This window comes from Lynx canadensis, chromosome C2 (assembly GCF_007474595.2).
Source record: "Lynx canadensis isolate LIC74 chromosome C2, mLynCan4.pri.v2, whole genome shotgun sequence".
NCBI lineage: Eukaryota > Metazoa > Chordata > Mammalia > Carnivora > Felidae > Lynx > Lynx canadensis.
Window position 1 is genome coordinate 37,679,478 of NC_044311.2, and position 24,171 is coordinate 37,703,648.

The 24,171-nt window shown below is 37.1% G+C and overlaps 2 protein-coding genes across 5 annotated transcripts in view; both read right to left on the minus strand.

Moving 5' to 3' along the window:
• XRN1 (5'-3' exoribonuclease 1) overlaps window positions 1-20,377 on the minus strand; it is a 122,069-nt gene extending 101,692 nt beyond the window's left edge. For 2 of the 4 annotated variants that reach the window (XM_030330622.1, XM_030330621.1), the window contains exons 1-7: window positions 20,181-20,377; window positions 11,198-11,430; window positions 6,299-6,396; window positions 5,003-5,112; window positions 4,803-4,913; window positions 3,027-3,109; window positions 54-141 (exon numbers count right to left, since the gene is read on the minus strand). In XM_030330622.1, coding sequence (XP_030186482.1) covers window positions 54-141; window positions 3,027-3,109; window positions 4,803-4,913; window positions 5,003-5,112; window positions 6,299-6,396; window positions 11,198-11,430; window positions 20,181-20,255 — 798 coding nt within the window. In that variant the 5' untranslated portion in view covers window positions 20,256-20,377. Of the gene's footprint in view, window positions 1-53; window positions 142-3,026; window positions 3,110-4,802; window positions 4,914-5,002; window positions 5,113-5,550; window positions 5,695-6,298; window positions 6,397-11,197; window positions 11,431-20,180 lie in introns of those variants that run through there. The other 2 variants (XM_030330623.1, XM_030330624.1) reach the window with 2 other exon arrangements.
• Window positions 20,378-21,750: 1,373 nt separating this feature from the next.
• ATR (ATR serine/threonine kinase) overlaps window positions 21,751-24,171 on the minus strand; it is a 102,410-nt gene continuing 99,989 nt past the window's right edge. The window contains exons 46-47 of the mRNA XM_030329307.1: window positions 23,023-23,128; window positions 21,751-22,128 (exon numbers count right to left, since the gene is read on the minus strand). Coding sequence (XP_030185167.1) covers window positions 21,955-22,128; window positions 23,023-23,128 — 280 coding nt within the window. The 3' untranslated portion in view covers window positions 21,751-21,954. The remainder of the gene's footprint in view (window positions 22,129-23,022; window positions 23,129-24,171) is intronic.

Sequence of the window (24,171 nt, forward strand, 5' to 3'; positions counted from 1 at the left end):
ACGGAAATTCTACTTACACATTTTCTTTGTACCACAGCTATATTAATACTTACTTTCAGTACTGAAAACTCATAGTCAATATACTCTCTCATTAAAGATAAGTGTAGGAGGTGAAATGTGGTTTCTTCTGGTGCGCATACCCTGTAATTAATGAGATGATCAACACAGAGTTAGTTGTGTCTTTAAGGTTCAACTTTAAAAATGCAGCGAGGATGGGGAGCCTGGGTGGCTCAGTTGGTTAGATGTCAGACTTCAGCTCAGATCATGAACTTGTGGTTTGTGAGTTTGAGCCCCATCGGGCTTTGTGCTGACAACTCGGAGCCTGGAGCTCCGATTCTGTGTCTCCCTATCTCTCTGTTCCTCCCCCACTTGCGTGCTCTCTCTCTCTCTCTCTCTCTCTCAAAAATAAAGATTAAAAATAAAATTTTAAAAATGCAACGAAGCTTAAAATAAAACTTATCATTAGAAGACAATTAATTCTTATAATCCAGGCATGTAATTTATATGAAAGCTGTAGAGTTGCTAAAGATAAAAGATAAAAGTATAATTATAATAAAGTTCAAATAATTGGTCTGCCTTATGCTTTTTTTGGAAAGATTTTCAGAATTAAGAAAGCCTAAATAATAGATAACAGATTTAAGAAACCAGTGGTTTCTGCCCATTTAAGGCTGGCCACGAGCAGAAAGCATACATATAAGTGAGTATATACACTTTTCTGCCTACTGCAGTACAGACAAAAGCTTCAATGATGAGGCTCCATCATTTCTTTCTTCTTATCTTTCCCTGGCTTGGTATAGGGGACTATATTCCTAGCTATTGGTCAATACTTCAAGCTTAACCAGAAGTGAGAATATAAACTGACAATAGCATTTAAAATTTTTTTTAATGTTTATTTATTTTTGAGAGAGAGAGAGAGAGAGACAGAGTATGAGCAGGGGAGGGGCAGAGAGACAGGGAGACACAGAATCTGAAGCAGGCTCCAGGCTCTGAGCTGTCAGCACAGAGACTGATGTGGGGCTTGAACCCACAAACTGGGCGATCATGACCTAAGCTGAAGTGTGACGCTTAATTGACTGAGCCAGCCAGTTGTCCCTAAACTGACAACAGCATTTTAAAAGGATTATGTATCATGAGCAAGTGGATCTATCCCAGGAATCCAAGGATGGCTCAATGTAAAAAAATAAATCTATGTAATAAATTACATTAATAAACAAAGGAAAATCACCATACAATTAACTAGCAAAGAAAACATTTGTCAAATTCAATACCTTCCAAGATAAAAGTACTTAGCCAAGTAAGAATAGAAGGAAACTTCCTAAACATGAAAAAATGAATTTATGAAAAACAAACATCTCATATCATATTCCATGTTAGAAGACTGAAAGCTTTCCTCCTAAGATCAAGGATGCCTGTTTTCACTATAGCTATTCAACATTATACTGGAAGTCCTAGCCAGGGCAATTAGGCAAGCAAAGAAATAAGAGGCATACAAACTGAAAAATAAGAAGTAAAACTATCTCTATTTACAGATGTCATGATTCCATATACAGAAAATCCCATAGAATCCCCCAAAATTGTAGGATACAAGATCAACACATAAAAATCAGCTGTGTCTACATACCAGCAACAAACAATCCAAAAAAGAAATTAAGAAACAATTCTATTTAGAATACCACGCAAAAGAGTAAAAAACTTAGGAACAAACTTGACCAAAGAGGAAAAAGAAAAAAATCAAAGGCAAAAAACTGAAATCATAGACACAGAGAATGACGGATGATTCCCAGAGGTAGAGGAGTGAGGGCTGGGCAAAATGGGTGAAGGTGGCAAAAGGTGAAAACTTCCAGTTATATGATAAATATGTCCTGGAGATATAATGTACAGCATGGTGACTACATTAAACAAAAATTTTTTTTTTTTAATTTTTTTTTTTCAACGTTTATTTATCTTTGGGACAGAGAGAGACAGAGCATGAACGGGGGAGGGGCAGAGAGAGAAGGAGACACAGAATCGGAAACAGGCTCCAGGCTCCGAGCCATCAGCCCAGAGCCTGACGCGGGGCTCGAACTCACAGACCGCGAGATCGTGACCTGGCTGAAGTCGGACGCTTAACCGACTGCGCCACCCAGGCGCCCCCAAAATTTTTTTAATAAAAGGGAAAACAAATAAGAAAAAAAAAACCAGTAAAAGACTTACACACTAAAACTACAAAACACTGTCAAAAGAAATTAAAGAAGACACAATGATTGTAAAACATTCTGTATTGATGAACTGGAAGACTTACTATGAAACTGTAAATAGTACCCAAATGGACGTACAGATTCAATGCCATCCCAATCAGGTTTTTCACATAAACAAAAAATCCCAATGACATTTTTTTACACAAACAAAAAATCCATCCTAAAAATGATTAATCTTATGAGACTCCAAACAGCCAAAATAATCCTCACAAAGGAGAACAAAGTTGGAGGTCTCATCCTTTCTGATTTCAAAACTTACTACAAATTTTCAGTAATCAAAATACTGTGGTAATGGCATAGAGAAAAACACAGAGATCAACTGAATAGAATACAGAGCCCAGGAAAAACCCTTGCATATATGGTCAAATGATTTTCAACCACGGTGCCAAGACCACCCAAGGGGAAAAAGACAGTCTTTTCAACAAATGATTTTGGGAAAACTGGATATCCACATGCAAAAGCATGAAGTCGACCCTTACCTCATACCAAATATAATAATTAACAACATGGATCAAAACCCTAAATGTAAGGGTTAAAACTGCAAAACTCTTAAAATGGGAAAACATTTTACAACATTAGATTTGGCAATTTCTTGGATATAACACTAAAAGTAACAAGCAACAAAAGAATGGACATCGTCACAATTAAAAATTTTGTGCATCAAATGACACTATCAGCAGAATAAAAACGAATGGGAGAAAATCTTCACAGATCATGTATCTGTTAAATGGTCACTATTCTTAATTCAATTGCTCTTCTTTCTTCTAACATATATGCAGTATGATTTACCTTTGTGTCTTTTTGCCACCAAACCGAACCTCTTCTCTTAAAAGAGAGAAATGTGCCTCATGACTTGTTAATCCAAGCATAATCTGTTGAAAAATGATTAAAAAATGTTTCTATTCTCTCATTTTTTATAGTATCAGGTTCATACAAGCAATGAAATTAAAAACATTTCTATGTAGAAAAAAAGAGGCTTATTTAATAAAAACATCAGCACATTATATAAATATCAAAATCTGATCCACTCATAAGTTATGAATGGTGTAAAATGAATGCACTTTTCTAAAAAAAAATGTTTACCTTAGACTCACATCACCGTTGTAACTGCCATCCTGCCCACCCTCCACAAAAATCCCCAAAACCTTCTCTAGGTTTTCACACCTTTCCATCCGCCATGGGGGAAATGGGTAAAAAATTGGAGGTTGCAGCTTTTCCATGATAGAGGAATGTTAAGACTCTTCTGGAGGCCAGAATACCTCTACTATGTGAAAATTAAACAAACAAAAAACTAGAAAAGGTCATCTTCATTTAATTTTCTCATATAGTATTCTTTCCTTTCCTTTTCTATTTTAGAGAAAGAGAGTGCGTGCACAAGCAAGGTAGGGACAGACAGGGAGAGAGAGAATCCTAAGACAGACTCTGTGCAAGCACTGAGCCCAATGCGGGCTCAATCTCACAACCCTGAGATCACGACTGGAGTTGAAATCAAGAATGGAACGCTGAATCAAATGAGTCACCCAGGAGCCCTTCTCACATAGTATTCTAATGTCCAAAGTAAGTCATTCAAATAGTCTAGTGAGACATATCAACCAACTGCAACATATATTGTTTATTTCAACCTAATTCATACAAAACAAGACGAAACATTTCTGAAGCAATCAGGAAAATGCGAATACTAAATGGCTATTTGTATATTAAACAGTGATTATTAATTTTTGTTTTATGTATGATAATGGCATTATGGTTATTTATTTCAAACAACCCTTCTTTAGAGAAAGATTAAATGATATAATGTCTGGGATACACTTCAAGAGTCAAGGGAAGTAGGAGAAAGGAGATAGATGGTTAGGGATAAGAAAAGGAAAGTAATTTAATATTTAGAGTATTTATTTTAGGTTGAAAATTATTTAAGGTGGATAAAGCCTATAGGAAGTTTCATTATTTTATAACTTCTCTATGTTTGAAAATTTCTGTAATAAAAAGTTTAAATGAAAAAAGTATAGTAAAGTTATTTGGGTCATGGAGTTATCAGATCAGGTATTATTAAAATTTATGTATCAAGCATGAGATTAAAAAGCCCCCTCTACCCTGACCACGGCAGAGTATTCATAGCACAAGGATCAGTCAAGTGTGAACACTAACTACAGAGACCTGCTAATCATAAATTATGGCAAGAGTTTTCTTTTTTTTTTAAATTTTATTTATGTATTTTGAGAGAGACCGTGTGCATGAGCTGGGGGGAGACAGAAAGAGGGGGAGAGAGAGAGAGAATCCTAAGCAGGTCTGCACTGTCAGCACAGGGCCTGATGCGGACTTGAACTCTTGAACTGTGGGATCATGACTAAGCCAAAACCAAGAGTTGGACGCTTAACTGACTGAGCCACCCAGATGCCCCAAAAGAGTTCATTTTCTAATTGTTTTGAACTGTGCTGATGGCAGAAGTAGCAACCATTATTATGTTTCCAATACTTGTTTCTACAGCCAGAAAGCTTCTTATAAAAGTCTCTTAGATATTTAACTAAAATGGCATAAGGTTGTAATAAAAATAAATGTTATACCTACCAAGTCAGCATCTAAACCATAAAGACAATGTCTGGTGTTTGGATCATGATCTGGCTTTGCTTTCTCAGATCTGATAAATTCCATGATTTTATGTTCTCCTTCTCCGGGAGTCTAAATACGTGTTAAAAAAAAATGTGGTAATATGCTGTGCGTTAGAATATTAAATTTAAAAATATCTTTAAATAAAAAAAGATAATAACCTCATGGCCTGAGAAGTAGATGGTAACTCCTTGCCACGATTTATCTGTAGAAATTTTCATATTTACAAAATACTTCAGATGTTCATGTAACCTGGCCATGAATTCAGTCCCTATAAATAAAAAGTTTTAACAAATTTAATCTGAAAAAAATAAAAATAAAAAATTTAATCTGAGAGAGACAGAAAAAAGAATGAGTTCCCAGAAACAACATGAAATTGGATCTGAGTATCCAGCTGGGTAGGAATAGCTAGGTAATCCTCCAGAGGAAAAGCCCTCATGCCTTTCCCTAGCAAATATTACAATGTTTCTCATTTCACTGCTCACCGTAAAATGAAGTTAATTTCATGTAGCTAAATCAAGAAATATTACTATTGCCTGAGAACTATGCTTCAGTATCTTCACACAAGGGCAGAGTTTCAACTCTAATGAATCTCAATCTTCTATTTCCTCTGCTGGCTTCTGAATGTTTTTTAAGGCCTGTAGCTATAATCAGATTACTAACAACAACAACAACAACAACAACAACTATTATTATTATTATTGTTTACCTGGAAAATTATTATTCTGGAAACTGAATTTACAGTGATTATGTTTCAGGAAAAGTCCAGAGGGTCAATAGTCAAAGGCAACACGGTCTTAAACCACATCAGGATAAAACTGGTCATTAAATCAACCAATGTATGATAAGAACACTTAAGTGAAAGACAAAATTACCATAGTTAGTAAAGAGGTCATGAAAAAAAATAAGATTTTAAGTTTTTTTCAAAGTAGAAGATTATAATGATGTTAGACAAAGCTCTAGTAAGTACAGAGTATGTTGTTGCATATAAAACTAATTTAAAGTTATAATACTAATAAATTAATTTACTCTTAAAGTCACAGAATTTTAACTGCCTTTAAGAAATATGATAGGAAGTGCTCCGGACTAGGAGAATGGTTTCTTATCCTACATAACAGGCTAGTTCCATGGATGTGACTCAACCTCACTGAGTCAGTTTTCATACAAACAAATGGTGGGAGTAGGACGGATCTTGTAAGATCCTTCTAGGTTTAGAAGTCTGCATCTGGGAGAGTCCTATCCACAGCTGCTCTTATCAACATCTGTAAATCTGTATAGTGGGTCTTCATAGGAGCACTTATAATCAAGGTGATCAAGATATCTCATGAGAAGACACAACTGGGAAAACCGAAAATGGAATCTTAAGGACAAAATAGAGACCAGAAAAAAAAATACATCTGAAAAAATATTTACATTTACATTTAAATCTCTCAAAATTTTTCTTTCAGTGAATTTACCTGGTGTAATACAGTTGGAATCAAATCTGGCCTCTGTAGGAAGAGTTTCTCCTTTTTCTAATGCCTTCTTTATTTTGTCTTCTGCCTCCTTTGCTGACCTTAAATGTTAAGGGAAAAAATATCTTAAGGTTTTTGGGGAAAAGTACAGATCTTTACATAAAGTAAACTGTTATTTAGATGCTTTTGTAACTAAAATATTAATTAACCAATTTGAGGTTCAAAACATAACACAAGCTTTGAAATGATTATAATTGATAAAGATAAGCCTCAGAATTGTTTGTTTTTATTTATTTAAAGAATTGAGTTTTTCAGATAACTATAGAAGGAGAACATTACAATAGTATAAAATTGATACAGAAAATTACAAATACTTATAAAGTAATTCTTTAAAAAAAATTTTTTTAATGCTTATTTATTCTTGAGAGAGAGCGAGTGCATGAGCATGAGTGGGGGAGGGGCAGAATGACAGAGGTACATAGAATCTGAAGCAGGCATCAGGCTCTGAGCTGAATAGCACAGAGCCCTATTCGGGGCTCAAACTCCTGAGCCGTGAGATCATGAGTCGAAGCTGGACACTTAACCGACTGAGCCACCCTGGTGCCCCAAAGTAATCTTTTAAAACTGACCCAGAACAATACAAATACTTATAATTCTCTTCTTAACTATATAGCAAATCGATTCTACAAATAAGTTCAAAAGTAGAGCATTAAGCATTCATTATATATACATTCTACACTAATAATATCAAACAGGAAGCACATTATTAAAATGATCTCTAAGAATATTACATAAAAATAATTGTAAAATTGTAATTGCAATTGAGCACAATTTGCGTTTCCTCATAAAAAACATTCATGAGACTGAAGCGCTGCCCGCTGCACTAAGAAGGTACATAAAAAACATTTAAAATCAAAGCCTAGTAACATTAATGCCATCATGATTTGCCAAAATTGTGTCACTATTGAAGCAACAGGATTTACTAGAAAGAAACGTGAGTTTTAGAGTCAGATGGACCTAGGTTTGAAAATAGGCATCCCAATTCCCAATGTTCTGCTTCTCCTGTAACCCGTCTGTGGCACACTGTATACCATGTGGCATTTACATTAGGAAGCTCTGCTTTATGTACTTGATACTAGCTCTATCTACTGTGCCTGCGGAACTGCATTTCTATGATAAATAACTCTTCTTCATATGTAACTTCTCTCTCTTACCAACCCCCTCAAGATAGCAAAAACTCTGAAGATATCAACTTATTTGTAATTTCTCCAATAGAAGCCATTCTTTGCTCTTTTCTCTCCTTCCTTCCTTTGACTGGACAATTACTCAATGTTACTATGTGACAAGTTTTGGAGATATAACAGAAAGGATTCCTATTTTCACAGAGTTTACACTCTAGTGGGGAGACAGAAAAGTTAACAGCCCTAATGTTTAATGTGGCTGCAATATAGAGAATGTATGGGACAGGGACAAGGAAAGACTATTGAAGCAATCCAGGTGGAAGATTACGGTAGCCTAGGCTGAGACAGTAGCAGTGAAGATGAAAAGAAGGAAATATATATGACAAATTTAAGAGAATGGATAAACAGGAGGTAGGTATAGAGAATGAGGAAGAAGTCGTCCAAATTGCTCTTGAGACTTTCTGGTTGAGCAGCTATTTGCATGGTGTTATTATTCACTGCAATAGAAAACAGAAGGAAGGCAGTTTTGAAATGGGAGTTCAGTTCTGAACATGTTAAGCCTGAAATGTATCTATGGTATCTAAAAGGAGATAGTTAGGAGACATTTGGATATACAGGAGTTGTAGAGAGAGATATCCACCAAGAAGATAAATCTGGGAGTCATCAGTATAGACACGGTAATTAAAACCACTGGATAGGATCACTCAGGACCAAGGACAGGACCTTAAGAAAAATCAGTATTTAAGAAAAAGGCAGAGGAAGAGAAGATAACAGGGAGATAAAGAAGGTGCAGTCAGAGAGAGTGTGGTTACATAAAGGTCAAGGAAAGGAAGTTCAAGAAAGAAAGAATGGTCAACATTGTTAAAAACTATAAATAAATGAAGTAATATACAGAGAGAATTCTAGCCATACAAAGTCTATTTGTAATCTTGTAAGGGAGTTTTAGTGGTAGGGATGAAAGCCAGACAGCAGCAGATTTTAAAATGAGTAAGAGATACAGAAAGATGATAAGTAATTAAAAGATTATGAATGGAGAATATAGTCTCTGTGGAAAATGAGAAAAAGCTGACTGGAGGATTCAATGTCACTCAATATTGTGTCAGCACAATACCTAGTAAATGCTTTTGATGGCTATGGTGGATTGGCCCTCAACATCCATTTCATTCTCCTAGTTTGTCTTCTGATAGGGGAGAGGTTAGAAAGCTAAAAAATTAAATTCTGAGGCTTCCTTGCAGCTAGGTGAAAGGATATAACTTAGATTCCGTCAGTCAGATACCTCCATAAAAGATTTGGAAGGTGGAAGTGTTGTGTGCTGAAGTGTATATGATTGTTGAGGCACTGGGTTTATAGGATATGTGTATTTTATCAATAATAGAAGAGTTCCCAATATTCAGTAGTTTCATAGGTGCTGAGAAGCAAGGGGCAGGGCAGATCTACCAGATACACTGGGGCTCTGGAGCTAACAGATACAGTGGTGGCTTCCTGATTGCTGAATTACAACTAAAGTGATTTATTTTTGGAGCCAATAGTTCAGGTAGTACCTTCTTAATCCCTGGATCACAGATAAAGGAATACATTCCTGGAACCACCTCTTCTGGTGGGGGCCTGTGAACTCCTCACCTTCCTGAATGCTGTAGTAATAGTGCCACTGTGGGTTCACTTCTATAGTGCTATTCTGAAGTCACTCTTTAAGGCTCACCTAAATTCCCATCCTTTTGGCTCTTAAAATGATTTTTATAAGCACCTAATTCTTTGCTTTATATCCCCTTCTGCTTAAAATAGCCAGGTTTCTATTTCTGCAACTGAACAATGACTGACACAGTGGGCTTATATAATCCTTTCTCAATACTAGATTTTCTAGTCCAATAGCTCCCCCAAATTAGTTTAACAAATACCAGGGGAATCTGGTAAAAATGGTTTCCAGGGCCCAATTTTTAGAGATTCAAATTAAGTAAGTCTAGGTTGGTACCTGAGACTCTAAATTTACCAAGAGATGGTACTTGTCTTTAAAGATCTCACAGATAGGGCGCCTGGGTGGCTCAGTTGGTTGAGTGTCCGACTCTTGGTTTCGGCTTGGGTCATGATCTCACGGTTTGTGCTGTTGGCACTGAGCTTGCTCAGGATTCTCTTTCCTTCTCTCTGCCCCTCCCCATCCCACATGCACCATGCTGTCTCTCTCTCTCTCTCTCTCAAAATAAATAAGTAAACATTAAAAAAAGAAATTTCACAGGTGTTCCAGTATCTTCAAGATCTTTCCTCTTTTGATATTTAAATCAGTATTTTTTTCCATCCTTTTCCCATTCTCACTGCTAGCCTTCTCCAAGGTGCACTCCCACCTTCCTTGATCATTTCCATATTTTATTCACAGGTGCCCTTTCCACTCCGTTACCTGCTGTTGTAATGAAAGGATTCATTATGCTAACAACCCATCAAACACACAGAACTCAGGGTTTCTTTCCATCAATTCTAACATCCCTCTTAACTTTACTTATCCTACTCATAAATAAGAACACAACATGATCTCATTGTTTTTAAAAACTATTTCACATGTCCAGGATTTTGACTTTAAAACTCTACGTACCTCTTCTCATTTTTACTTTTCCTACTGTCCACCTCACACACTGGGGCGGATAGTACCTCAAATGTCCTAACTCAGCTCTCTTCTCATACTCCACCAATCATTTTCTAGTCTTACTTGCCTTTCTAACCAATTTGGACCAATGCTCAATCAGAGTCAGCATCTAGCCCACAGTCTAGGCATTTAACAAATGTTTGTTGAATTAAATTGTCAACGATGTTTCCATTAGAACAATCTCTCATTTCACTTTGTAGTTCTCTGGTTCAGGACAGACTACTAGTGGAGTTTTCTCTACTACAGTTGACCCTTGAACAACACAGGTTTGAACTCTGTGGGTCCACTTGTATGCAGAATTTTTTTTTAATGTCTATTTTTGAGAGAGAGAGAGAGAGAGAGAGAGAGAGAGGGAGAAAGTGCACATGAGTGAGGTAGAGAGGGGAAGAAAGAGGGAGACAGAGGATCTGAGGCAGGCTCCATGCTGACAGCAGAGAGCCCAACGTAGGGCTTGAATTCACGAACGGTTATATCATGCCCTGAGCCGAAATCAGATGCTTAACCAACTGAGCCATCCAGGTGCCCCCACTGATTTTTTTTTCAGTAAATATGGTTCAGTACTGTAAATCTATTTTCTCTTCCTTATGATTTTTCTAATAACATTTTCTTTTCTCTAAGCTTACTTTATTGTAAGAATACAGTATATAATACATATAACATACAAAATATGTGTTTATTGCTTATGTTATTGCTAAGGCTTCCAGTTAATAACAGACTATTAGTAGTTAAGTTCTGGGAGAATCAAGTTATATGCACATTTTATATGTGCAGGGATTGGTGCCCCTGACCACTGCATTGTTCAAGGGTCAATTGTACCACTATTATCAAGGAGAAGTTTAAAAATTTACGAATGAAAACAATAGTAACTTTACACAGCCCAACACAGCTTTGAGAATGACACTTCACTTCGGTTACTAATTTGTTTACTTGACTGATATAATGTGACATAATCAGTTATTTCCATTTCTGGGGGAATTTAGGCAGAAAAGAAACATGAAAAGAAGATGCACTGCATTAAGCCAATTATCTTTAAAATAATACATTTTATTAATCTAAAGAGTATTCTCAAATAAACCACAAATGCTTTACCTAAAACGCCTCCCACGCTGCTGGTTCATCTTTGCTCGAGGAGCCACACCATCAACAGCCATAAAGAACACTTTCCTAGGTTTAATGATGCGAAACAACACCTCCAAGTAGTGAAAAATATCAGTAAAGATTTTATCGTCTGAAATTCTGAAGTGAACATCATCATCATTAGGATGGGAACATTGATGTATGATTCCATTCATGTCCAGGTACAAGTTGTCAAATTCAGGAATCTAAAAAACAGAAAAATGATAGAAATCATTACTATAACCAACTATGGATATCTAAGTATATATATATATATATATATATATATATATATATATATATACACACACACACACAATGGAGTATTACTCGGCAATTAAAAAGAATGAAATCTTGTCATTTGCAACTACGTGGATGGAACTAGAGGGTATTATGCTAAGCGAAATTTCTCAGAGAAAGACAAAAATCATATGACTTCACTCATATGAGGACTTTACGAGACAAAACAGATGAACAAGGGAAGGGAAGCAAAAAATATAAAAACAGGGAAGGGGATAAAACATAAGAGGCTCTTAAATAGGGAGAACAAATAGAGGGTTGCTGGAGGGGTTGTGGGAGGGGGGATGGGCTAAATGGGCAAGGAGCTTAAGGAATCTACTCCTCAAATCGTTGCTGCTCCATGTGCTAAGTTAGATGTAAACTATAAAAATAAATAAATTATAGAAAGAAATAAAATAAAATAAAGTAAAATAAAATAAAATAAAAGTACATTCAAGATTTACTGTTTGCTTCAAGAAATCTGAAAACCTGGATCAAAATCTCAAGGTGATTTTTTTGAGAAGGTGGGGGTACTTTACAAAGTGATTCCACTTTCCTTAGGAGAATAAACAAGCGGGGCGCCTGGGTGGCGCAGTCGGTTAAGCGTCCGACTTCAGCCAGGTCACGATCTCGCGGTCCGTGAGTTCGAGCCCCGCGTCAGACTCTGGGCTGATGGCTCGGAGCCTGGAGCCTGTTTCTGATTCTGTGTCTCCCTCTCTCTCTGCCCCTCCCCTGTTCATGCTCTGTCTCTCTCTGTCCCAAAAATAAATAAACGTTGAAAACAAAAAAAAAAAAAAACAAGCAAGGAAGAATATTAAAAAGTAATGAAGGAGGGGTGCCTGGGTGGCTCAGTCAGTTAAGTGTCCGACTTTGGCCCAGGTCATGATCTCACGGTTCGAGGGTTTGAGCCCCACATCGGACTCTATGCTGACAGCTCAGGGCCTGGAGCCTGCTTCAGATTCTGTGTCTCCCTCTCTCTGCCCCTCCCCTGCTTGTACTCTGTCTCTCTCTCTCAAAAATAAACATTAAAAAGTAATGAAGGAAATCTGCTTTATATATTAAGAATTATGAAGGTTTGATTGAACCAAATAGTTTAGAAGCAGTCTAAGTGTATACAGAAATGTAGTATATAAGAGGCATCTTAAACCAGTGAAAGAAAGGGATGGGGCACCTAACTAACAATTTGGAAATAAAACAGTTGGAAATATAAGATGTATTTCATCTTATAACAGAATAAATTACAGAAGGATTAAAAATTTTAATGTGAGAAATATAAGTAAAAAAACTATATACAAAAATTTTGGTAATTTTAGGGTGGAGAAAGCCAGATATCATAAACCAAATGGTGAAGCTGGCAATCTAAAAATGTATTTTTACCTCTATAAGGTTAAAAAAAAAAAAGTGCCATAAACAAGATCAACTGAAAATGACAAAATGCAGGGAAATGCTTATCAATCAGGATAAGGTCCACATTCCCAATATACAAAAATTTCTCAAATGTAAATAAGAAAAAGAGCAAATTTTAAAAGCATGGAAAATGCACAGCAATTCAAAAAAGAAGAGACACTATAGTGTGATAAACACATGAAAAATTGTTTAACATCCCAAAATTTCAAATTAAAATAATGTATCATTTTTCCGGGGTGCCTGGGTTAGTTGAGTGTCGGACTTCAGCTCAGGTCATGAACTCATAGTCTGTGGGTTTGAGTCCTGCGTCGGGCTCTATGCTGACAGCCCAGAGTCTGGCGCCTGCTTCAGATTCCGTGTCTCTGTCTCTCTCTGCCCCTCCCCTGCTCATGCTCCATCTTTTTGTCTCTCAAAAATAAACATTAAAAAACATATGTCATTTTTCCGATCATGTTAGCAAAGATTAGAAAGAATGACGTTACCCAGTTATTGGCAGGTTGTGGGGAAATGGATATTTCATGTTATTAAAAGTTAATACCTGGCGTTTATTAAGCACTTATTATTAGGTGCCAAAAGTTGGGCCAAATATTTACATTCATTATCTCACTAAATTATGATATAATAAAAGAGAAATATTTAGATTCCCCATTTTACAGAAGAAGAAAATCAAAGGGCTAGAAAAGAGAGAGAGCAATGGCATTTACATCCAGTAGTCTAGATGGGAATATAAATTAGTGTAACTAATACAAAAATATATATCAAAATTTGAAGCATATACATCTTTGACCCAGGATTTCTACTACTGGAAATTTATTCTGAGAAATAATAAAAAATATGCACAAAAATGTAAGCATAAGAATATTAATGACAGTACTGTTTGGAAAAGATAAAAAAAGAAATTAAAACACCTAATAACAGGAAATTGATGATGGTACGTCCATCCACACAATGGAATATGACACAGCAATTATAAATTATGATACAGATTCATATTTGACATTAGTATGTATAATACAGATGGTCAAATGATAAAAGTAGGCTATAAAACAGCAGGTACATTATCCTATTTATAGAAAATATTTATCTACATGTGTATCTGCATATAAAGGTTAGGACTATATAGAAACAAGATGTTACTGATATTTAACCTTAGATGATGGGACTGCACGAGTGGGGGAGAGGGGGAGAGGGAGAGAAGGAGGGGGGAGGGGGAGAGGGAGAGAGGGAGGGAGGGAGGGAGAGAGAATCCCAAGCAAGCTCCACGCTCAGCTCAATGTGAGACTCGATCCCACGACCCCAGGGCTTTGACCCGAGCTGAAATCAAGAGTGAGACGCTCAACTGACTGAGCCACCTAGGTGCCCTTCAGTTGTTTTTTATTTTCCTTTGGACGATGTAACAGCTTTTACATCTTTCTGTATTATATTTACATAATGGGCACAACCTTTATAATCTGCAAAAAAACCTGTAATCGTCCTTTTAGAAAAGAAATTTTAAAAATTCTCTTAGGTTTCAGATTAGTAAAAAAAAAAATACATAATGATTGAGTAATCACTGGCTAATTTGCAGTGAAGAAAATGAGAACATGCAATAGAATTTTGCTCCTTCAAAAATACATAACACTAGAAAAGGGAGGGATGGAGGGAGGGGGAGAGAGAGAGACAGAGACAGAGAGACAGAGAGAAAGAGAGAGAGAAATCCAAGAAAAAGACTCTTAACTATAGAGAACAAACTAAGGGTTACCAGAGGGGAGGTAGGTGGGGGGGGGGGGGGGGAAATGTGTGAAACAGGTGATGGGGATTAAGGAGTGCACTTGTGATGAGCACCAGGTGTTGTATGGAAGTAATTTTTACACCTGAAACTAATACTGCACAGTATGTTAACTAACAGGAATTTAAATAAAACTTGGGGGAAAAAGACATAATACTGAGTTGTTACATCTGTAAATTAGCAGTTCTGAGGTTATCTTCTACTTTCACCTCTCCTCACCCTTGTATCTAATTAATCACTGAGGTTTTGTTTTTTAAATTTAACTTCCGAAATGTTCCTATCATCTTGCCCTCCTAATCATTCCCGTTGTCTTGGGCAATCTCATCATTTTCTCCATCCCCAGATTGCCTGCCTTAGTTCAAGCCCTCAGTTTTCCAACTGGACTGCTTGCTTAGTTTTTTCTCTCATCACAGCGTGGCCATTTTTCCAAAACATAATCTGATCATGTTGCTTCCTTACTTAAACCCACATGATACCTTAAACCTTTAATGCCACAAAAGGTTCTGTATAATTTGGCTGTTCTCTCTCCCACCAATTCCATATTCTTTCCTGTTTCCATATATATTCCACAAGCTAACTACACACAGTACATTCCTTAGAAAGCCCTAAATGTACTGGGCTGTTTAAAACCCCTGTGATGTTACAGATGCTGCTCCTACTTCCTGAAACACTTCTCTTTCCTTTTGCTCTTTCTTCTGCTGCTCTTGTAGATTTTTGACTCAACTTTCAAGATCCAGCTCAGGCATCTTAAAAAAAATTTTTTTTTAACATTTATTTTTGAGAGACAGAGACAGAGCATGAGCAGGGGAAGGGGTAGTGAGAGAGGGAGACACGGAATCTGAAGCAGGCTCCAGGCTCTGAGCTGTCAGTACAGAGCCTGACAAGGGGCTCGAACCCACAACTGCGAGATCATGATCTGAGCTGAAGTCGGAAGCTTAACCAACTAAGCCACACAGGTGCTCCAATCCAGCATAAGTAAATATCTTTGTCTGAAAGCTTTCCCCTACTTACCTAAGGGGAAATGATGCTTCTTTCTCTATGTCATATCTTATTTTTGTGTTCCCAATGCATACAAGAATGCCAGGCACATACATTTACATGCGTTATACATTCTTGTTGAATGCTTAATGTAATGTCCTGCTAGCAGGAAAGGACAGACATTATACTTAAGCATTTGGTCATGTTTAGAACTCTTGGCACACTGCCTGACACAGAGTAGCAAATAAAAAATATTTAATAATCAAAAAATGAAGCTCTGCCTTTATTGAATGTGACAGCACATGTGTAACACTCACTTTTTTTTTTTTAATTTTAGAGAGAGACAGAAAGAAAGTGTGAGTTGGGGAGAGGGGCAGGGGGAGGGAGAGGGAGGGAGAGGGAGGGAGAGGGAGAGAGAGGGAGGGAGAGGGAGGGAGAGGGAGGGAGAGGGAGAGAGAGGGAGAGAGAGGGAGAGAGAGAGAGAGAGAGAGAATCGTAAGCAGGCTCCATGTTCAGCCCGGAGCCCAACATAGGGCTTGATCGTGGCATTGACCCTGGCATCAATGACCTGAGTGGAACTGAATGAGCCACCCAGGCACCCCAACACTCACTTCATTCACACTGCTTTAAATTGTGGTTAAGTATTCACATTTTAGTATCTACTATTCTCAAAACAGTAGTTTCTTTTTGTTAGTATAACTTTGTATCCTGTTTAGCGCTGCTACAAAATGCCTTTTTCATAAAGACAATATAAAATTTACTTTTCAAAAGAGCTGTTAGCAATTCTTTTTTCTCAGTTCTTTAATCCTATTTATCTTAAACAATCCCAAGATTTTGTTGCTTCATTTTTTAATATGCATGTTTTAAAACGTACTAAATATACAACATATATTTTAATATGCAATGTTTTTACATACTATGTATTCTTTATAGGTTATACAATATGCTAGAGTTAATAAGTTCATTCACTCAATAAACTTACTTAAGATCTATTATGTACCACAAAAGATGAAGTTGTAATGAGGAACATATATATAATGAAAACTTAACCCTTACAAAACAAAGGTCATACAAACAAGATTATAAACTCTTGGAACATATGCAGTTCTCTTTGTGATTACAATCTAGTACAGTGCTATTATAATAGCTAAGATCTGTTAAGCACTTGCCATGTACTAGACAGATTTAAATGCTTTACAGTTAACCCTTGAACAACATGCGTTTGAATTTAACAGGTCTACTTATATGTGAACTTTTTTCAATAAATACAGTACAGTACTGTAAATGTATTTTCCTTATGATTTTCTTAACATTTTCTTTTCTCTAGCTTATTTTATTGTAAGAATACAGTATATAATACATTTAACATACAAAATATGTGTTAATTGACTGTTTATGTTATTAGTAAGGCTTCCAGTGAACAGTAGGCTATTAGTAGTTAATTTGGGGGGAGTCAAAGTTATACTTGGATTTTCGACTGTGTGGGGGCTTGGAGGGGGCCGGGGCTCTCAATCCCAGTTTCAAGAATCAACTGTATGTGCATTCACTTATGTAATCATAGCAATCCTAGTAGTATTATCTCCATTTTGTAGTTGAGAAATCTGAGTCACAAGAAGACTGAGTCACTCACCCATAGCTAGTGAAATGTTGGAGCTAAATTTTAAACCAAGCTGAACTGCATTAGAGCAGTGTTTCTTAATCTTTCTTTCATTATTGCTCTTCTTCCAGGTAGTTCTTAATACTTGTTTTTCCTTAATCAATACCTTCCAATGGAATTTCAATACCACAGACATACTGTATTATCTGTTCACATACGAAGGCACTTTAATATGTAAAGTTCCACCCTCTCAACAATTTTGGTTCCCTTGTTCCTGTTCATAATGCATACTCTAGTGCCTTCAATTTTTAAAACTGTGGTAAAATATACGTAACATAAAATTTGCCATCTTAACCATTTTTTTTAAGTTTACTTATTTTGAGAGAGACAGAGTGCGCGCAAGTGGGGGAGGGCAGAGAGAGACCGAGAGAGAGAGAGAGACACTCCCAAGCAGGCTCTGGACTGTCAGTACAGAGCCCAAAGTGGGGCCTGAACTCAGGAACCATGAGATCATGACCTGAGCCAAAATCAAGGGTCAAATGCCTAACCAACTGAGCCACCCAGGCGCCCCCATCTTAACCATTTTTAAGCGCACAGTTCAGTAAGTGCATGCACATTGTTATGCTAGAGCCTGCAATTTTAAAGCCAAGCTTCTCTATGCATTTGCTACAAATTGCACAGAAGGAAACACAAGCTGACATTTCCATTTTAAAGTGTCTGCTCTTGTATAGGGGGGCATATCTGTTTTCTCTTTTACTGTATTTGCCTCAGAATGATGCCTTGGCAAGTCAGTTACGAGAATTCACAGGAGGCCAAATAGTCCTATCCTTTAAAACCCCTTAGTTACAAATACTCCTATGTAATTGGCCTACACAGTCTTTTAGTGAATATTCTGCAGTTCTCCTGTTCTCAGGTCCATCAGCTGTTGCCTCATTACTTCCTTTTTTCTCTTGCAGGGATGCCAACACCAACTGGGGCTAGAAACTATTAGTATTTTGTCCTCACCTACTTATATTTGGGTTCATAGGGATACGATGTTATGTGGTTTTGTCATAAATGTTCTGTAGATTTCAAACTTTGCTACCTACTTCATTTGTTTTTATGTGTGGATTCAGAGAGACCAAAAACTATGCTGTTATCATCACCACCACCATCTTCCCACAACCTATTCCTCTTCCCAACCCCTTCCTCCCAGGACTAGCTTTTGAATCACTGTGACTTACTTAGTCTTACCATCTTTTAAATACTGCTTAAGAGAGTAGCTGGTAACTCTTTAGAACATTTGCTCTTTTTGTTGTTGTTGTTGTTAACTACACAAATCAAACATCTGTGAAAGACAGTACTTTGATAAGCCAAGTTTTAAGCCTTTTTAAATCTATCATAAAATTGCCTTTAAGAGATTATTTTTTGTTCAGTAAAAAAAAAAAAAAAAAAAAAAAAAAAAAATTCCTCAAGATGTTAAGAATCAAAGACAGTTTCATCAAACCAAATTCTGTACCAAAGAGTACAGAGTAAAAATACTATTGAACAAATTATGTTATTAAGCCAATCTGAATAACAATCACATTTCTTCACTTCGGAGATAAAGTGACTGATGCACGGCAGGCACTCAGCTATTTGTTGAATGAATGACCCAGGAAAAGCCAAAGCTGGTTGTCTCCATTTCAGCAATGTACTTAGTAACCCTTTTTAACCCTCTTCTCTGGAAAGAAATGTCTCCCTAATTCTCACTCAATCCATGTTTCAAATAAATGAAAGATAACCTGTTGTTTTGGAATTCTTTAAGTTTTTCTTCATATACCAAAACTGACTCGAATCCAACAACAAAGAATCCCTTCTGGAAGTTTAAGCCTATCTTTATGCTTATAGTACTTGTAAAAAGATTAACCCATAATTTAATAAACAGCATGATGGTTTGGGCTGGATTATTTCCCCCCACTATTAACACAATGTTATCCATCATTACTGATTCAATTAGCTATACAAATATCAAAACTTTTTTCCTGTAAAATATAAAATGGACAAGAAATCTACCCAAATCATTAAATGTGATAAACACGAATACATCACCCAAAGCCTAATAGATAACTGCTTGCTATTTCTTTTCACAGTTCCACTATATAAACACTTCTGGAATCTACACAAAAAACGTCGCACTGGGATATTATTACATGCCGGATTATAAACCAGACACTACTATTACTACTATCAGTGCTCTAGCAATCCATTTCTTTTTCTCCTCTCTCTCTCACACGCGCGCACACACACACGCACACTCGCACAGTGAAGCCTCCAATTAACTGCCGCTGCCGGTCCAAGTGTATTTTGTTTCTTTTGGAACTCGGGATTCGTACGGCCTTTGGGATGATCGAAAAAGAGTAACAAAAGGTATCATAAATATGAACCATCAGCCAGGTCAAAGCGTCTAGGCGTTGGGGGTGGGGTGGGATGCAGGTCCTGATAAAGGAAAGTAAACAAGGTGACTCAACTGCGGAGGAAGTTATTATCGTTGGTACGTGGGTCTGTTGCTTTGGGGTGGGGGGTTGGGAGGTACTCAGGACACCCGCTCGGGCTTTGCTGTCTCTATAAGGGAAGACGCAGCTCCTTGAGCAGGAAAGGAAAGAATTCACTACAGCGTTCCTCCCCAGGATTTAATTTCGGAATCGCGGAAGGCCCTGCCCGGCAGCAAAGCTGTCAGTGTCACAACTGCCGCGATCCCCGTGACTCTGCCCAGAGAAACGAAACCTGCGTCTTCGCCCCATTCAGAGCATCAGGATATCCTCAAACCTTCTCTTCCCCTCTCTTTGCCGCTCATCCCGCAGACGACGAGCAGAAAGAGGAGGCTGGGGACCCCAGTCCCAGGGCGGAGAGGGCCGCGGGGCCCCGGGTTCTGGGCCTTCTGAGACGCTGCCCCCTCGCTCACCCACCTGATGCTCTTTCACCACTTCACTGAGGCAGGGATACCGCTCCGAGATCCATCGGTAAAACTTGGGGACTCCCATCTCGACCGTCAACACTAATTCCAATCAGGGCCAAACCGAAACCAAACGCCCCGCCGGGGCCTACGCCGCAGCCTCCGGCCGTCGCTCCGCCGATGACAACACACCGCTCGCCCGACCATAGAGAGCGCTCGCCGGGCCTAGAGCGGCCGATTCGAGGCCGCATCCCCGGGGCGGGGCTCTAATCCTAGCCGCCGCCGAACGGCGGTGGTTACGTTCAAGAGCAAGGCGGCGTTTTGGTGCGTGAAACTTTGTTCTGGAAATGCCGGTTGATGGAACTGTGCTTTATAAATGGACGTGGAAGTGCTGTGAAAACCTCACGAGCCTGCTGGAAGATTTTTGGAACACTGATTTTTGTCCTGATTGCTTGTGTCCTGGGATTACTAATCTCAGTATTTTTCAACACTGATTTGGGAAGATCTGGTGATTTGGTTGTTTGGCGACGGGTGAAGCGCTTCTCTGAGGAATTGGTTTAGTTTTGTTTGGCGAGGGAGAGGTTTTTTCCTTTGAGGAATATAACTCTATAACAAAGTCTCTTTTAAAAACGCTTTTTTTTTCCGAATTATTTGAAAAAATTTCCTAACTCTTCTCCTAACCCCCAGCCAGCTTCCTCAACTCACCGTTAGGCCCCCAAAGGTAATTATATATACTTATTTTCACATTCATGTCTCCTGGTTTATCGTGTTTTTCCCCCATCACACTCTAAACTGTATAGTGAAGCATAATTCTATCAAGCGAACTTAAGTAAAATTCTGTTATGGTGAATTTTCCATTTGAATGTAATAACCTCATTACTTTTAAGTATTGTGAATTATTTTAAATCTCCTGAAAGAAAATTTACAAAAAATTAACATTAAAATATCTTTAATTTTAAAATATTAACGAAATTTTAACTGTCTTCTAAGACCACTAGATTCTGTATTCTGGTAAACTCTCAGTATGGCAGCATCTTTAAAATTACATTAGTTTTCATAGTCATACTCTTTTTTTCCTATTACATTTTCAACCATACAAAAAAAGAGTCTTATTAAGTGAACTTGATGTGTGCTTTATGTTTATATGTTTCACTAGACTGGACAGTCAGTTCCTAGAGGCAGGGGAGGTAGCTTGGTGCATAAATCTAGCATAGTGCTCTGTCCATAGTATTTATTCAATATTTTTTTTTTTGTTCAAATGAATGCTTTTTAAAAAACATTTTTTAAAGTTTTATTTATTTTTTTTTAAGTAATCTCCACACCTAACATGGGGCTCCAACTCACAACCCTGAGATCAAGGATTACATGCCAGTCAGGCACCACTCAAATGAATCCTTATGCTAGCTAGTACTTAAAATCAGAGTTGTAAAATGCAATGAGGCTGGCTTGTTTTAAATACATCTTTTTAGAGCATAAAAACCTAAGATGTTACATTTCTCCAGTTATAATGAACATATATTAAGAAAGCAGTTTTCTCTCTCTCTGCTCCTACCCCACTCACACTTCCTTCAAAAACATTAAAATTTTTTTTAAAACAAAGTTTATTTCTTAATAACAACATATATTATTTTAAATATTATTAACAATAAGGGAGTTAATACCAGTTGCTCTGAGAACATAAAGAAACTTATTTATGTTGTACTTTGGAACTGAATAGATATAATCACAGATTAAAACCAAATGCATTAATTTTAGATAATTAACATATTCTTTGAAGTAATTTCATTTCACATATATGGAGTCCAACCAAGGTACATCTGGCATAGTAAGTTTTCATCAGTAGCTTCTTGTATAAGGTAATGCACATGTCCTTCAATAGATAATGGCAGCCCTGTCACTCTATTTCGGGTCTTGATTACACCTTGCAGTCGCTGCTCGATGTCAAGAACATGGGTCTTGGCCTATAAGAAGAAATTAAAAATCGTAAGAGCTAAGACCCCAATAACACGTGGATGTTGATCACTTGAAATTACTACTTTTCTGTTATTTAACAAATGTTTACATCCTTTTATGGATCATTACCCTTTTTGTAAAATCAAAGACAAAAGAAATGAAACAAATACTACATGAGATACTGATTTTGAAGCTTGCAATGTTAGTTATGATTTTATTTCTTTTTAAAGTAATCTCTACACCCAAGGTGGGCCTTGAATTCACAACCCTGAGATCAAGAGTTGCATACTCTACCAGCTGAGCCAGCCAGGTACCACAAAGGCTTGTAACATTAATCTAACATCAACTGATATGGACATGTTTCTGGACTATGTAAAATACCAGGGAATTTCTTCTACATTACAGTTCTAGAAAAATAATAATTTAAAATCGACTCTGAAAATGTTAGGACTTAAATATGTGAATGAATAATAATAGCAACAATACTGTAAAAGCCTAATATTTAGATTACGTTACTATGAGTAAATGGGACTTCTAAGCTACTTGGAATGGTACACATTTCTCTCAATAACAAAAAATATCAAAATGCAAAAGTCAGAATGACGTTATTACAATAATAATCCTTAATCTATTCTCACTTATTAAAAATTATTATCTGCAAACTCTGAGACTTCAACTAATATTAGTACAGAGTGAATTACTACACATTAAAGCTTTGTAAGTTCAGGTAATCTGTGTTCCAAGTTTTTTCCCACTATATCTCATTATTGTGAGCTATCTACAGTTAAACAAGAACTAGAGCTCAGAGTATTCAGTGGTCAGTCACTGATAGCATTTAGAATCAATTCTCATTTATAGAGACACACAATGTCAGCTCATATCAAGCTACACCTTCTACTAACCTTTTCATTGACAACTTCCCCGGTTTCATTCAGTGGTGCTTTGGAATGCCCTTTCACTGGTTTACTCCATTCCACCAGAGGATCATGTAGAAAAGTTTTTAAGACACTAAAATGTAAACAAATGTGGTAACGTGATGTTATTTTTGTAAAAGAAGTCTCTCTAAAGTCAGCACCTAGGTGAAAAGTAAGTGAAGGATGAGAAGCTAATGGTAATACTCTTACAACACACATTACTACTGCATCAGTAACATCTGTGAACTTACTGTTTTGGGGTGAGGGACTGAAAGGAAAGAGAGGGAAGAGGGAAGGCAGAGAAGGATCTGAGGTATTCTTGGAGAGTACAGTAAGGTGAGTTCTGTGTGCCATTTCTAAATGCATACTGTGAACTTCAAATACAACTACCTATGGAAAAACCCACTCAGTTTTCTTATAGTCAGTATGTCCAAAACAAAACTCATTACCCTTTCTCAAACTATTTAACGTGTATTCCCCAAATCAGTAAAGAACATCATTCACTCATTTGCTCTGAACAAAAATCTAGGAATCATCCTAGAATCATCAATCCTCCTCTTAACACTCAATTCTACCTCCTAAACCCCTTCTACTTACCTTCATTTCTATTGTCACTACCTCATCCAATGCACCATCATTTTTCTCTGAGTTACTCTAATAGTCCTCTAACTGGTTTTCTGGTCTCTAGCCCAAACTGCAACTGTAATTTTTCTACAGTGCAAAATATGATTTCATTTTCTCTTTTTAAAATTTCTTCTTAAAAGTTTAAACGTGTAAACCAGCCCCATGTGGACTTTTCATAATCTAGCCCTGCTCATCTAGGCACCATGATCATAGCACCATCTACTCAAAGTCTACCCTCTAGAAAACAAAATTATATTTCTTAGGCAGTCCATGCCTTCACTTGCCTTGATATTTCTATCACTCAGAATACTCTTCCCGTTTGACGGTCAATTCCATTTATCTTTAAGGTTTCAGCTACTTCCTCCAGAAATTATTTCCTGACTTCCTCCAATTGGGATAGGAGCTCTTAGTATTTCACAAGATACTATACTTCCTCTTTCAGAGAATTTGCCTTCTCCTATGTCTAACTAACCAGTATGTTATACCAAAATGTATGGTAAACAGCTTGAAAGA